General features: G+C 45.2%; 1 protein-coding gene across 1 annotated transcript in view; it reads right to left on the reverse strand.

Moving 5' to 3' along the window:
- Nucleotides 1-16,505, reverse strand: part of FGFRL1 (fibroblast growth factor receptor-like 1) — a 183,881-nt gene that overhangs the window by 163,853 nt on the left and 3,523 nt on the right. The window contains exon 2 of the mRNA XM_010577951.1: nucleotides 15,536-15,645. Coding sequence (XP_010576253.1) covers nucleotides 15,536-15,645 — 110 coding nt within the window. The remainder of the gene's footprint in view (nucleotides 1-15,535; nucleotides 15,646-16,505) is intronic.

Below are 16,505 nucleotides of genomic sequence, written 5' to 3' on the forward strand. Positions count from 1 at the left end.
GCTGGAAGTTGGTACCAGAGGAGAAGGTGAGCGGTAAGAGACAGCCTGAAAGCCTCTGCCATCGTCTTGCTGTTCTCTGCCAGGAAATAGGCTGCCACGTATGATTTTTAATTATTTTTTCATAAGTCACTCCTCACACTTCACACCCATTGCAAAAGCCAAGAGCTACAAGGGTGAACAATTACTCGAAATGCTGCTTGCTATCATTAGGGACTGATGGAGTCCAGGCAAATCCACCAGCTCTTGTTACCAGGTCTCAAAGTGCACCAGAAATGGAAAAGACAGAAGATGATGTCTGACACTGGTGTTAAGTACCACTGTCCTGATGGGGAAGGATAAAGATGGTTTTTTTCCCACCCTCACTTATAACAAAGATGCTCTTTTTTGGATAAACTCTCCATGGGACAATTTTTTCTCAAAAACCAAAAGTCCTGTTTGCTCTTGCACATAACTCACTGTGCACAGATTTTTGGCAGCCACTTTGCACAGGAGTTGGACTTTCCCTTTGCAAGGGCATGAGGGTCCCACTCTTGAAGAAGTTATAAAATAGTTATAAAACACCTTTGCTTGACATTAATTGATGGGTAGAATGAGCTAGAGAGAGAAGAGCTGTTTCAAAGCCAAGGGCTGCTTTTCAGCGTCTCATTTGTAACTTGACAGAGGGAACAGCTGGTGGGAGGCTGTCTGCCTCTTGTCAACCCCAGAGGGAAGGACGGACAGACAGACACTCCCCGGGGAGCTGCCCTGGCATTATAAATGCCTCCAGTAGAGGGTGAGTGGCTTTCTACCTCTGACCCGACCCTTTCTCCCCCAGAGAGTCCTCACAAATCTTCCTCAACAGCTAGCAAAAATTGAAGTGACACAGCTGGCCCCCAAAAATGCCTTTTTTTCTTTTTTTTTTTTTTTTTTCCTTTTTTTATCTACAAGTTTTGCCCAAGATAACATTGCAGGCGAGGCAGAGGAACGAAGCAAAGGGAACTGCAAGTGTGGAGGGTGTCTGTACAACCAGGCTCAGGCCCTCACACAACAGCACTCTTAGGGGCACAGCCCCCCCATCAGCACCCAAAAATCATAAAGGAGACTTCAAAATAACAGGACTGGTTTAGAGGAGTCATGCAAAACTTGCTTTGTTTTTTTCTTTATTTTCCCTCTGGTATCTAATCCAGCCAACAAGGTTGATGCACGCAACTCTTATTTTCTATCTACCCGTCAAAATCATCAAGGCTGAAATCTTGTGGGTTAGTTTCTGTTTTCTTCTACTGAAAGCTGAGTTATTTTCCAGTCTCCATGATCCCAGAAAAATAATTTTAAGGGGAAAAACCCAGTGTCAAAATCATTGTGAAATAATTGCTACCAATTCAGCCTATGCTTATGTCCTCCGCATTTCAAATAAGGGTCCTCACCAAGCGTTTCTTTGAATACAACCAATCCTCAGGTGCTTAAAGGTAGGTATGTGCTTAAACACTTGGTAAAATGGTGTCTGAGATCAGAAACTTCTGTAGTTGCACAAGTGCATTGAAATAACCAGGTTTGTACTTTCCCTTGCGTGTCTCCAGTGTTGTGCTACATGGGTTTCAGTGGATTCAAACTGGGATGAATTCAAATAGATGTGTCATACACTATTTTCCTTGTTTTATTTGACTTTAATTACTTCTTAACAGTACTGCTGTTTGAAAAAACTCTTTCTCAATTGAGGGTGTTGGTTCCGCCTAGGGCTGCTTGGCCCTTTTCCACTGAAATGCCCTTTCAACAACCACCACAAGCCTTTCCAAGCAAAACGAAATCTTTTGGAAGAACCTCTTTTTCTGTGCTTGTGTGAAAATTTGCCTTTCTCAATGCTCTTCCCCTCCCCCAGATTTTAGGTTGGCTTTTCTTTACACTTTTCCAGGAGGGAACAGAAACCCATGGTGGGCTCCAGCAGGATGTGGAGCAATGCTTGGGAGCAGCCAGATCTTGTTGTTAGCATGCATGAAAACACCTTGCTGCTAATAATAATAATGCTTAAATAATCTCTGTAATTATTATATATATTTTTTTTTAATTCAAGGACTTTTGACGGTTGTTTCCATAAAAAAAAAAATAAGCACGGTGTAACGCCTAGCTCTCCCTAAAGTCAACGATGAAGTTTGTACCCAGCAGAGAGGGGATAACTGGGCTTGTGATTCAGGCATATGAACCATGTTGGGTGTGCAGCGCAAGCCCTTTGGCCCGTGCAGGAATGATACCTTTGCACCTGTTTCACCTTGGGCATTTGCCCAGGGTTTGGGCACAAGGTTATCGGTCATGTGGGTCTGTACTGTAGCACCAGCGAAAAATCCTTATTGGGGCAACGTCTGCTTTGCACAGGGCACTGTAGGCAAGTACGGGATCTCACCTTTCTCAGGTTTACGTGGGTAAAATAAAACTCGGCCGACCGATGGGTCTGGTTTTTGAAGGGAGCCTCTGTCAGAGTAAAACAAAGTTTCTATACAAAGAGCTGTTAGTAACTTGCATTTAAGACTGTAGCTGTCTGTTGTTCATTCTGGGTTTGACAGCTCTTAACACAACAACAGGGCTTTGGTACAATTAGGACTTCAGGCACCAACCCCGATACTAGGAAAAAATCACACCAGCTATAATAACAACTTTGCCTTATGCTGCATCCATTGTATCAACCGAAACTGTTGGTCATTTGTTGACATGCTCTCCCAGAGCAATATTAAATACTTTAGATGTTGCAGTCCTCCTCCAGTTCTGCCTTAGTATCTCTGTCTTGTAGCAAAATAACCTCCAACACATGCCACAGACAGAAGGCCCTGCTCTGGTTTTAAGGCTGGAATACTTAAAGCACAATGCTCATTCAATTACTTTGGTGCAATTTTCATCTTCCTCAGACAAGTTATTGGGTTTGCTGGTTGGGGATTTTTGTATTTAGTATAATATCTGCATTAGTCTTGCAGAGGTAAAAAGGAAAGCGCCTGCAAGTACACAAATAGAAAGATCCAAATCAAGAGGCTATTAAAATTCATTCAGGCTTGTTCCTCTCTGCTATTATTTCAATTAGTGTCCAATAACTAAGCTGTTCCCTTTTAATTCTACACTGCACATTTTTTTCTTTCAAACACTTGTCTCAGTGGAAGTTCGACACTGTTTTTCCTTCTGGAGAATGAAACCCCCAAGATGTATTTTCAAACTCCCGTCTCAGTGTTTCCCAGATATTTTGATTCAGGGACTGCTGCCAAGATTCACATTTTTCCACAGATCGCCGCACAGCCTCACACTCACAGCAGAAAGCCGTCACGGTGGCACAGACATGGGGATGGACTCTGGAGTGGTTCTTACTGCCCTGGTTCTTGTTGCCCTTATTGCTGTCCATGAGCCAGCACGGGACCCGATGCTTGCCCCTCTCACATCATCCAGGCCTGAGAAGATCTGGCAGATTTGAAAGGATATTAAAAAAACCACATCCCTGCTGCCTTGGGATAATTATAGTTATTTAGTACCAAGTTCTGATCTTCCTGAACGTGCCAGAGTTTAGTCTTCCAACACAGAGTAGCCTCAGCAGCCCTCACGTGGGTGCTGGGACATGCACCAGGATCTTCCCCTCTCTACAAAAAACCTGGATTAACAGGCAAAAGCCCCAGTTTCTCTGGGGTGCAGGATCATGGGTCATCATGTTAGACACATGTCAATCATCTTTGGCCAGAATTCACCCACCATACCTCACAGGCCAACATAAGCACCCCCCCCTGCAGATAACCCCTAAAAGCGTTGTTAATGCAGCCCTGCAGCTTTACCTGTTTAGCCTACTGGCTCTGTTCCCCTGGAAAAATATTTTCACCCGCAGGGAGTATTTTGCACAAGTTGTTTTCTCTGCCTTGTTTTTGCAACCCCCTGAAGCGGTGTCAGCAGGCAGAAGTCCCCGCAGAGACGAAGCCAAGGCTGGGCGGGGGGGAACCTGGCTCCCTCTCAGGCCTGGGTGACACACCACGTTCACCTTGATACCAGGATCGATGCACGCTGTGCCTGGACCAGAGGGAACTCAATCACCAGCAGCACTGGTTGCAGCCCGTCTTTGTTCCCGGCTGTGCTCCTGATGGAGCAGCTCCTTCCTTGCAGCAGGCAATGCCATAGGAGGGCCAGCAAACGCTGGCAGCATTAACATGCCATTTCCCAGCTCCCCAAATGACCCTTCTCCCTCAGAAGCCAAAAGCAGAGGACAGAGGAAGGAAGATTCCCATTCCCCTATAAAGCACTCCAAATTTCACGGGAACACCGAGACAAACAGAAAATTGTCATGATATAGAGTGTGAAAGCTGGAGTCTCCCCATGCAGAAAGGTCAGAGATGCGCTACTGTCTGATTGAACTAAACCAAGAGCAAAAATCAATGGGAAATAATTACTGCCTGTGCAGAACAGCCCAAACCACTTCGGGATGAGAAGTTTCTACCAGGGTAATATACACTTTTTCTGATGGGATCCACCGAGGAAGGACCCAGGATACAAATCTGCTTTTTCCAGCTGCCACGTTCACTGCCCCCTGCGCAGCGCTACATTTTGGAGTGTGGACCCTGCTGCATTTCACATTCCTAAAGGGTCATTTTATAAATGTTCACATAAATGCTCAGTCCTCCAAAGTACAGAGCCTTCCTGCCACAAGTGAGAATGGAAAGGACTTGCTGCCAGCGGTCACGCTGCGATATCCCACAAGCTCAGGCCATGTTCCTCTAACAATTTAACCCATCACATTTTTTTCCAGATCGGCTTTCTGCCCAGGTTAGCTCCCCAAAACACCCAACAGCAAGGTCAGAAGAGCTCTCACGCTGGCACAAGGGAGTTACAAGCCTGGGAGCAGAGCAGGACAAGGACAGGACGGTGGTGGGGTCAAGTTCAGTCATCTTCAGTTGCCATGAGATCACACCTGAGAAGCATTTACTGCCAGCATACAAGCGGCTGCGGTTGGGCAGAGGAAGGGGGGTCCTATTCGTGCCACTAACGACCCAGCTTAGCGGGACAGAAATCAAGTGCTTGACCTTTCCCGACATCATGCGAAGCAAATGCTTCATATGACATGTCTGCAGCATTATCCACCCGGCACAGGTGCATGACTGCAATTAGAAATGACCGGCATTTCGTACATAACAGCACCTTTCAACCCAACTCAGCCTACCCAAAAACACTTGGAGGCTCAGTTATCATCTTCTTCCTACCCAACCTCCCCAGCACCTTGCCCGTTCAGGAAGCGCCAAATAATTCCCCCTGAAGGCTCACAGCTATCACTTAGAATTTAAATTGGAAGCCACAACACCTCTCTACACGCTGGTAGCTCTTAAACTCGGTGCTCGGTTTGTCCCGAGACCACTTCTCCCCCCCACCCCTAATTCAACTTCCACAGAGAATAATGCCGCTGGTTTGTGGCCACGACAGATTTATTCCCTCCTTCTAGCAGCTTGCACCACCTGTACCTTCAAGGGGCAGTAGCTGCTTGAAGCGAATGGTTCCTTCTGGTTTCTGGGAATAAAAGGCTGCCCTCCATAATCAGGGTATTGTTCTCCCTAAATGGACCCAGACTCTGTAAACATGCTCCTCTGCACAGCACTGGGAGGGCGACTGCGAGCGTGTGTACACGTACATGCAGGGAATGTGTCTTGTTCTAAAAACCAGTAAATTATGTTAATTCATTTCCTCTGCCTAAACAGTGGTAATAAACTTTGGGAAAGGAGGAGGAAAATGTAAACAAGAGTCAATTACAAAAAGGTGAGGGGGAGAGGTAACCAAATAACTCCACCAAATGTCTCCTTCGGGAAAGGACATTCACATTACAGCTCGGATGGGCTCCAGGCAGCCCTCCCTCCGTCCCGCTGGAGGTGTAAATGTGACTGTAATAATTTATTTTTTTTTTTTTTTTTTTTTTTTTTTGTGATAAGGTTTCAGCCTGTTTTCACGAGTTCAATCTTGGGAGCTGGGAAACGAGCCCCCACCAGCACCCTGATCCACGGCGAGTACATCCCCGGGGGCTTTGCTCTGCATGTGATGTGAGCACTCTGGTGACTGAAGCCAATACGAACAGTCAGAGCCTATTTGTAATTTTCTAACAGGAAAATAATTTCACTAAGCAAACTACCATGCTTTGACTCAAAACCCTGATTAGCACAGTTTGAAAACAGGGCAGCATACTGTTCTGGGAATTAACTTGCTTGACCCCTAGTCTATAATGGCACTCAAATAATCTGTGAGTCAGACGAAGTTGAAAAACTCTTGGAAGACCACACTGAAAGAATTTACTGGATTTATTGGATTTTCTAGGATAAAAGAAAAATAAGCCTCAAACTCCACTTAGCTAGTCTGTGGTCTTCAGAAAGACAAGGTTTTTCTCCTGATACTATCTAGAAGAGGAACGCTGCCTATGCTGAGCAGCACTTTTGGGGTCTTTCTCTTTTTTTTTTTTTTTTTCCTTCACTGGAAACACTCAGTAAATAGTAATAAGTATTATAAATATACAGGTCTATTGCTGTGACTACTTTGAGTAGCACCTTGCTGTTTTCTTCCTTGGGATCAGTGGTAAAACATGGGGAAAAGGGACAGATTTCCATGCCTGTGAATCTACAATCCTCTTCCCAACAGGAGTACTCACGGAGAGAAGAGCCCTGAATTGAACTTCAAATTAAATATCCTGAGTGTACTTGACCAACTGCAAAGAAGGACTAGTCTGGTATTTCCAATGAACTTCCAATGACAGGAATAATCCTGTATACTTCACTATCACAAAATACTGTTTGAAATCCTCCAAATCCTCTAGCCTACCCCTGTTTGAGCAAGCAGGGAATCAGGAAAAGCATTCTGCCTTAGTGATACAAGCAGGACCTTGCTCTGATCTAGATAAAACGCTGACCCATCCCTACCTTATGGTTTCTCTGGCCCCTGAGCAAAATGCTCTGTCTAGCCTCTACCACTTCTTTGTGTCTCTTTGTATCCCAGAAACAATAGATGTGTGCCGAGAGCAGTGGCAAACATTTTCAGATAACAAATCCGGCAATTAGAAATCAACTGTCCAAAGCCAGTTCCCCTGCATATGCAAATATCTCCCTAATAGGTTTACGATTCCTTGTCAGTCAAATCTGTCAAGGAAAAGTAAACACCTGTCCTGGCTCTGATTAAGTTGAAAGGTCCACTCTCATTAGGCCTTAAGGAAATTCACCCCGGCAATACTGCATTTCTGATTGGTTGTGAATACCAGGGGGAGGAAAGATACTCATCAGCTCTGATCTGTTAATCTAGTTTTATATTAACTATTGCAGATCACGACGAACCCTCCCATGGCTGGTGCCACGCCGTACAGAACTGAAACACAGCCTGGTCTTACGAGGCCCCGATTTCTGCTCTTTGGTAGGATTATAAATTTAAATCCTACTCACAGCTACTCAGCCACAACTCACTGAACCTAAAGGGACTATCACCTTTGTAACAGGGAGCAGTATCTGACCCTGAATATCAAAATATGAAACAACTTATCAGAGCACAGAGCCTGATCTCCATATGCTGGTGGAGCTGGCAACTCTTCTCCCAGTTTCCCACTTTAAACTGCCCAAAAATACATTAAACGCTTCCTAATATTACTTGTCTCACTAAAGAGACACTATGATTGCCACAAAAATGTTGTGTTAACCTGCAGAAGAACACGAAAGATTTTGATCCACCCACAAGGCGAGCGAGAAGGGTCACAGCATCCTCTCTCAGAAGGGTATCCATACTCTGCAGAAGTTTTAGCCACCAGTTTTACATTGACTGGTCGATGCCAAACAAGTGTTCTTCCTTCCACAGAGAGCCTGCAGTATCCCTGGGGAGATATTCCACAACGTCCAGAGGTTTACCCTGTTATTCATTAACCCTTCCATCCTTGACATGCAGTTCATGCACCTGTAACTCGTCTGACACTTGTCATTGCTTAACCAGTGTTAACAGATCTGTTTAGGGGAGAACAACTGCTGAGAAAAATAGCTTCCTCAATTACTCCAACTCACACAAATCTATTAGTCAAGAAGAAAAAGGAGGAGAAGAAACCGGTTCACAGTGCTCCAGCCTGTGCAGCAGTCTAACTCCAGTAGTTTGGCTTGTTGAGCGCTGGGAGGCTGGTGAGGCTAACTGTCCCTTCTCCCTCCTTTGGGGTTGATTTGGCCTCATCCCATCCACTTCTGTCTAGAAAAAGGAAGATTTAAATCCATACAAGGGAGTAGTAAAATACTAGCTACCCCAAGGAAAAAAACCCTTTTACAAGTGAATGCTTCTACTCGGAGTCATACATTTCTCAAAAGCCAGTTAAGCATCAGACCTGTACCTAATGATGAGGAGGCACCTGGGAGGACACAGGTGAAAAACAAAATACAGCACAGATTTGGAAAAGCCGCATCCCAACATCCTCTTCAGAGCACACACGCTGCCCACTCGAGACCCTCTCCCAAGGCTTGGCTGCACCAGGCCTCAAGAGCAGCAATATACTAATCCAGCCTAAATTTTCTCTCAGAGGTTGGCTAACGCTTGCATTTCCCTCCACATCCTCCTCCAGCTCTGTCCCTCTCCCGAATATCTTGTTCTGGGCAGAACTAGCAAGCCCTCAATTGCCACGAAGAGTCTGCACGACACCAGTAGCAAACTTTTACAGTAACCAGTTCACTGGGCATGCGCCAGCAAACCCAGCAAGGAGCATATGAATTTAAAAAAAATGCTTATTGCACAAATTAAGTCCGCATTTCTGCATTTGTCTGCTGTTCCTGTGTTTTTATCTAACATGGACAAATACTGACAGCTCCTAAAATACCCACCAAAGTCAACACCACCCAAGTGGCATCTAGGGTATGACACCTCTTGCATTACTCACTTCTCAATCCCTTGACAGAATACTCAAGATTGTGTAAAACTTTCATGAAATAAATTTACCAGACATAAGGAGAGATGATTTTGGGTCCCATCAAACCAGAAGGCACTCGTAGAGAGGCTGAGAATAGAGGTGCAGCAGCCCTGAGAAATATTAACCTGCTCCGAGAAGCCTCTGTTCCCAATTTACATTTTTCTTCCCTTAGTGAAGCTCAAAATTAAGTTTGAACGCATAATGGAAGAAGTAGCCCGGAGTTACTGGCTGAATTTCTTCCTGAAAATTGGAGAGGTTGGGATGAAATAAAGAGGTTAGGTTATGTGCAGCACTGCTGGATACTGTGTTTCTACTGCAATACAATGGGGAGACTGTGTAATCAGGGTAACCAATCAAACTCCATGAAGCCCGTGTTTATTTGACTCAGAAGGTGGGGAAAAAAAATAAAATAAATAAAATCAGGTATGTGAATGGATTCAGCAGCAAACGGCATATATTAACTTGTTAAGTAACACTCAGGCCAGTCTTCAGCCCCTCCACACCTAAGAACACCGCCTGTAGAACGGCATCCTTTCTTTGGGGATAAACCCCTCTGCGGCGACCCAAAGTTAAAGCAATGAATTTCCACGTTGCTTTCAGCCCTGGCAGCACACGCTCCAGCCACCAGCCAGCGCTCGCAGTGGGCAGAAGCATTGTGTTTCTAGAATTAAAAAATTGAGTCCAAGCTGTCCAGTCAAGCAGGCGAATGGCAGGATCCAAAATACCACGCTTAGCCCACATCTTTTCTGCTGTCGTACATGAGGGATCCAATACAGAGGTCGATGCACAGATAATCTGTGCAAGTCATCGTTCAAGGATGGATCCAAAGGCCATGAAAGTGAGTAGAGCCACGGCACCAACACTCACAGGCTCTGAATCAGGTCCTAACCTGTTAAAACTGGCATGGGCTGCATCTGCTTATCTCATATGACATCAGGGCAGCAGGATGAGATTATTCAAGCTTACTTTTAGAAATACTTTTCTTTTACCTTAGTACCATAGCTGCTACAAATGCACACCAGACTCAATAGGCTTGCACCAGACAGTGGTCTTTGCAAATCCTATGTTCACACTGGCTCCACTCTTAAAAAAACTCCCTTATATGACCAAAAATGTTCAACCTTAGTGCAAAAGATTAGGACAGGTCACCACAGTCAAATATATATGGAGGCATTATTATTAGAGAAAGCTCCAAGTCAAGACTGATTACAGAGAACAAGAAAAGGAATAGAAACCCAAATTAAATGTTCAAAACAAGAACAAATGCATTTCAGCTTGAGCAGCCCACCAGAAAACACAGGAAGAGGTCAGATGAGAGACAACTCCTTGAAACAAGACAAAATGAGCAGGATAATGAAAGGAAAGCAAGAAAGGAGCATTTCCACCGACTCCTGTAATGCTGGGATACATTTGCATGGACCCTTTGAGCAGCATGATTTTACAAGTCACTGCAGACACAAGTAGGAGTTTCATATCTCAGGAAAATCAGAAAGCTGCACTGGTTCTACTCCCACTGAATAAATAAAGCTATGACTAAAGGTTGTGGTTTGGGGGTTTTTTGTTTGTTTTTTTTTAAGTCAAACTAGGTACAAGAGGACCTCTGCATTATTATTTTCCCCTTTCAGTGGAAATGTTTATCTCTTCTTCTCAATAATTAATCCAAAAATGCACAGCCAGACAGTGACCAGCTCTGCTGCATTCACGCTATTCCATAACAAGCGTTCTGCGCAGACCCAGATGTACCAGCGTCGCTCGTGGCGAGACAGCCGCTCAGAAAGGAATTATCAGATGGGTCTTTGGAAAAGATCAGCTCTATCAGCCAATTCATGCCAGATGACAAACCTCACCTTTAGTTAATAAATTAGTACCGATGGTCCCAAACCTTGAAAAGCAGCTTCCTACTAGCTAGCAAGTGTCACTTTGTTTTTTTGTTTTCGAATGACTTTTTTTTCCTGAATGAACCATTTTTCTGTAATTTCTCAAGCGCTTCCTCACGGCACATGAAAGTCTATTCTGTGGCTAGGAGTCAGACTTTGGAGTCTAGCCTTTGCTATGTAGAAGTTCATCACAGAAAAGATGTATTTTAATTTGCTGCTTGCGTCTTTTAATGAAGGTCAGAGAAACATATGGACTTGGAAAACAAAGTTATAAAAACTTTAAGGAAAATCTAAATGTATTTGAGCAATTTGCCGAGTTTTGTAATATTCCTAATAAAAAAAAAAATAAAATCAACCCTAATTTTCCAGTATGACGCACACTGTATTTTATGTTTAAACTCAGCCTCAATTTAAAGCAGCCGACAGCCTCAGAAGAAGGGAGGAACCGGGGTTTAAAAAAATAACCAGGATTTTCTTAGATCGTCATGTTGACTCTAGGTACAAGTCATGCTGACAGATTATTCATGAGCAAGTTCCCCAAGAGCACGATCCAAGAAATGCCCCAAACTTAACCAGAAGATATGCAGTGACTTACACAAAATCTGAATCAGTCTGTTAGACCTGAACATGCTTCCCTTTCACAACTGAGAAATTACCTAATCGTTACATCTGGTAACAACCATTCAACAAGAATAAAGGCTTAAAACAGAAGCCAACAACCATCTTTCTTATATTATCGCTATTTATCTTTTCTACGTTTACTACCATTCACTCCTAGAAATCCCAAAGTTACAGAATGGTGAATATGTTCACCAGAATGAAGAACTCATCTCCCAAGAAATAAAAAAACCTTCTAGCATCCTATTCCCCTTTCTCCAATATTCAGAGAAACAAAAATGGCACAGAACATTATTTCTGCACAAAACCACTGCATTTTGAGGTGGCCCCATCAGCAAATACCCTGTAAAGCAGGCATCAACCAGGTTTGCAAGCCAAGTGTCCCACAGAGAAGTGCCAGAGCAGAAAGCAATTAAGGTCCCATTCTTCCCCTCCCTACGCAATGCACCGAAAATGAAATCAACATCCAAACTAATTAGTTTCCAGCAGAATATCAGTTTACTCGCTAACAGGAGGGTTGTTACCAAAAACTTCTAAACATACCATACGAAATCTTGTTTAAGCCACGGGACCAAGCCAAGCACATCCCAACGTTACCATATACGGTCACCAAAGCGAATACGATGGCAACTTGACAGATTCAGAACAAATATTGTGTTGTGTGTCACTGAGATAACATAGGCAGGAAAATATCAGATTGTATTACCTGTATCCGACCGGAGGTGTGGAGTGGTAGGAGCGACATTGCTGCAGGACATAGTCAGTAAAGGTTAGTGACCCAAGATGGCATTCATCCCCGCGGAGGAGGGCCAGGGCAGGACGCTGAGGACTTTTATGCCCAGCATAGGGCTGCTTGGAGAGAACAGGAATGGGGTGACAACAGGGGCGAGCCACCAGACCTGCGTTATTATCCCAGGTTCAGGGCTGACACTATCCAGTGCAGCTGGCAACAGGGCTGAAGCTGCCACCCTACGCCCTGGCTGTCAGCTGGAAGACGTGGTCCCTCTTAGAAAACCACAGCACGCACGTTTTGTTCTCAAAGAGTAGATCTTGTGCACACAGAAGTCCTCGTCTTCACCCACAAGGGAAAGAAGGGGCTTGGATATTTACCAAAATAGCTCCTGAGGAAGACTTTTTTTGGTACAGGCTCCCTCCAGGAGATCTTAGCCCGGAATAAAATTGGTCGCTGAGGGAGTTATTCCAGATTAAGTTTTTGGAAGGGTTATTCCAGTGCATTCGCAGGTGTAGACAAGCCCTTAGCCAAAGTCTTTAAATTTCGGCCCCAAAAGCATTGGTTCAAACTTAGCTACCTCATCCTTCATCCCTCCAGACACAGCGAGTTCTGCACCTGGCCCCCTAAAATCAGACCTGTGCTCTGCTTTGCATGGATTCTTTAAATGTATTGCCTCTTTCTTAAGAGTTTATCTTGGTTTGCTAAGATATCCGCTTTTTGCAGCGTTTTGTACATTGGCGACGTGACACATTGGGTCACAAGAAGGGACGGAGCCAGTAGGCACAGCTCCGAACCTGGAAAAACGTCCCTGTTTGCCGGGGCGGAAAAATAAAGTTGCCGCATTAGCCCAATCAGTCATCTCTGCGGAGCCCTTTGCCTTAAAAGGCATCACCTAAATAAAGATGTAAAAATAATACAACGTAACATTTAATGCAAGATTGCAGCTGAGCACTCGACTGTCAGGAAATATCGAAGCCGGAGCCCGTGGGCAACTTAACTCTGCCCCCTTGTGCAAATGCACTACGGCACAGCCCTTCCCCGAACACGGGCACGCAATCAGCCAGCTCCAAATTAACATCCTAATTCCAGCACAAGCTACTTTTGCCTAGTATGAGCAGAAGAGAAGGACCAGCGCTTTCACAGAGAGCCTCCTCAGCCACTTTCCTTGCTTGATTGCAAGCCAGCGAGCACCTATTTAACTTCTGACGCCTCAGATTAGGAGGTGTTGGCACGCTTTGGGCCACACACGTCTAATTTGCAACTGAGATACAGATATTAAACGCTGTTTGGCCAAAACAAAGAGCCCTTCTTCCTCCGGAGAAAAGCCTCACGACCTCAGGCTGAGATTTGGCCAAAGGACTGTCTATAAAACCCAAGCGACTGGAACAGGTAGCATTTATACATCTCCAGTGGCCGAACCCACTGTATGATACATTCGGAAAAAATCCACGGGCATGTGAAAAACCGGGCACATTTTTCCGAGACTCTGAAATTATCCCAGTGTAAATATCTAATAATTGGGGATATTCAACAGCACAAAATAAGGTTGCAACGTGCTGGAGAGCGTCTCACCTCTGCTCACTTATGAGTTTGATCTTTCATCTACGTCCTCCACTATCAAGAATACTCTCAACCTCAAGAGGTGCAAAGCAGGATTTAAATGTTAGGGGTTCGTCTATTTTTCTTACAGCAATGACACCTTTTTTCTTCTTCACTTTCCCTCCCTTGATATCAGCACGTGAATGAATGACATTTTTCATGAGTTTGGCCCTGGTTTTTAAACTCTGTTTCTATGTCATTTTAAATAACCAGGACCATTGCTCCATCCACTTGCAGGATGGATTTTTCCAGCTCCGAAAAGAGTTCAAATAACCCAATTACCAATATGATCCTATCAAAGTTATATTATAAAGGCCTTTCCATAGGAAAAATGATGATGTCCTGAAATTACCGCTGTTAATTTTCTGTCGCTTCTTCACACGACAACAGCCCACGGCACTTCATTTTCCAGGGGCAATAAAAGAGTACAAGCAAGACAAGTGCAAGCCAAATTTAAACAGGGTCAGCCAGTAAAGCAGCCGATACTCTGCTCACGACAGAGACAAAAATCTTTTTGTCTTCTCCTGCCCACTTCAGATCTTTTCCGGAACTCCACCAACTTCTCAGGTCCATTGCAATAATATACATCCATGAGGTCATCTTAATTCATACACTGCTGCCCATTGCCTACAACTTAAACTGAGTCTCCATTGTAAACCTTGCCTGGAATTCAGACTTGCAGGACTTACAGCCTATATACTGTTTTCTTTTTCATTCAGCTTCCAGCCGAATCATTTTATAGTGCTTTTGCCTCCATAAAATATTTGCTTGGGAGCCAATGCCAAGAAGGAAAAAAAAGCAATGCACTAACCAAACTTTGGGGTTTTTGAGTAGCACTCCCCCTCTCCTTTCCCACCCTCACCCCCAAGGTTTATTTTTGGCAAGTTACGGCCCAAGCGAAGGGCAAGTTTAAACCTTTTAATTCGCAACTCCATGGCACTGGGTGATTTAAAGGTCTTTCAACAATTCATGGAACTCTGATACTGTTGGGAATTGCAGCTGGAGCAATCTGCATCCTAAAGCCATACCCCCATTCTCCTGGAACAATGCAGCCCCTCCTTTGTGACCAGAGCGGGGGGAGCTGAAAGCATGGTTTCTCATTCAGGCTTTCCAAGGACAGCACCCACCAAGGTACGACACAGGCGAGAGCGGAGGAAAAGCCACCACTCCTTCCACTCTGATCCCAGAGCTTTGCTTAAAGCACCTTCCCGTAAAGAAACTTCTTTTTTTCCACCCCCACTCCCCTCCCCGTCACTCCCAGGTCAATGTATTTCAATTTGTCTCTGGTAGGATAACCTGTTTATTGAAATCTGATCAACTGCTGGAGTCCCAGCGTTAAAATACGCTCTCGCTGTTGGGAACTGTCATTTGTCTGTCACCGAGGAAGTTAATGGATGTGTTTGTTTAGTTTGCTAGTGGGAATATACAGGGCAGAGGCTGGAGGGATTACAGGAGGGGAGAGGTACTTCTGATCCACAGAGGAATGCAGTTGCTTTTCTTTAAAATTGTCTGTGTATTTTTACCTATGCACGAGAAAAGCCCCTGGAAGTTCACCTGCGCCTAAGAGACCTCAGCAAACCCGGAGCGACCCCGCTCCATCCAAACCGACGGCCCCGAAACACGCAGGTAAGGAGGCACCACGCGTGGGTACGAGCCCGCGCCCCTGCGCAGATAAGCGACGGGCAGGGGACGAGTCTGTGCCGACAGCAACTCCCTTGTGGGGTCCTTCCGAGGGCACCACGGGTGTTTGCGGAGCACGAGCCCAGCGGGGCAGAGGGAAGGGTACGAGTCGCAGAGCCTTTGCAGCAAGCGCGGTCCCCTTACCTCTCGCCGAGTCCGAAAACGCAATTATCCCTGCGAAAAGGAGCGCGAGCTGCAATTCCATTTTGAAAACCAGATCCCTCCGTATCGCACAGGCTACCGTCCTCTCAGACCTGGAGGCAGAAAAAAGGAGAGCAAAATAATTACTGGGGACAAAAACCCCAAACTTTTGCAGAGTTTTAAAACCCATCGCGAAGACTTAAGAGCAGAAATGGCAAATGAAAGGGAAACGTACTTGTAATTCATTCCTTGGCGCTCAGCAAGTAAAACTTTGCCCTCCTCTCTGCTTTAGCCTGATATAAATCAAGAATCCACTGAGGCCAGTAAGCTCCTGTAAGTTTACAGTTAATGCATAATTCTTTGGTATCCTGTACAGAACCAGTCTGGAAGGCAAACAAAACACTAGCAAGTGGCCATAAAACAAGATTTCAGGTTAACAATTTGTGGAGGAACTTGGGGAAGGGGGAGGAGGAATGTTACCTCTCCCATCAGCAGCCCAGAAAACTTTGTGTTGCTGCTTCAGTGCCCCTCAGACAGGCTCCGCTCTGGGTACGCGCCTTCCTCCGCTCCACAACTTCTCCCAACAGCTCTGATTTTTCCTTTCCCCTTCCCCCCCCTTCAAGCCCCACTTGTTCCCGTGTGCTCCAGAGGTGCGTCCCGAAGCAAAACCGCACTTAATTATCCAGATTCTTGAAGATGCCTTCGCCGTGATACGCAAACCGGGGGTAGATCAGGTTTACATTAATTACACCCTGTTCTCCTCCTAAAACTCTCACTCTCTAAACGCTGTCTGAATTCCTCACCCTTGTAAACTCCCCGGTTGAAACACTCCGTGCCCCCAGGACACACAACAACCCGTGTACAGCATCCAGCAAAGCAAATAGGGACCCTTTGCCATTAGCTTCCCAATTTCCAGCGGGGAGCTGGTACGGAGGGAGGCAGAGGAGGGAGGGAAGGCGCCGGGGGCGGTGGG

The sequence above is a fragment of the Haliaeetus leucocephalus genome, unplaced genomic scaffold (assembly GCF_000737465.1).
Source record: "Haliaeetus leucocephalus isolate CR32 unplaced genomic scaffold, Haliaeetus_leucocephalus-4.0 Scaffold51, whole genome shotgun sequence".
Classification (NCBI taxonomy): Eukaryota; Metazoa; Chordata; class Aves; order Accipitriformes; family Accipitridae; genus Haliaeetus; species Haliaeetus leucocephalus.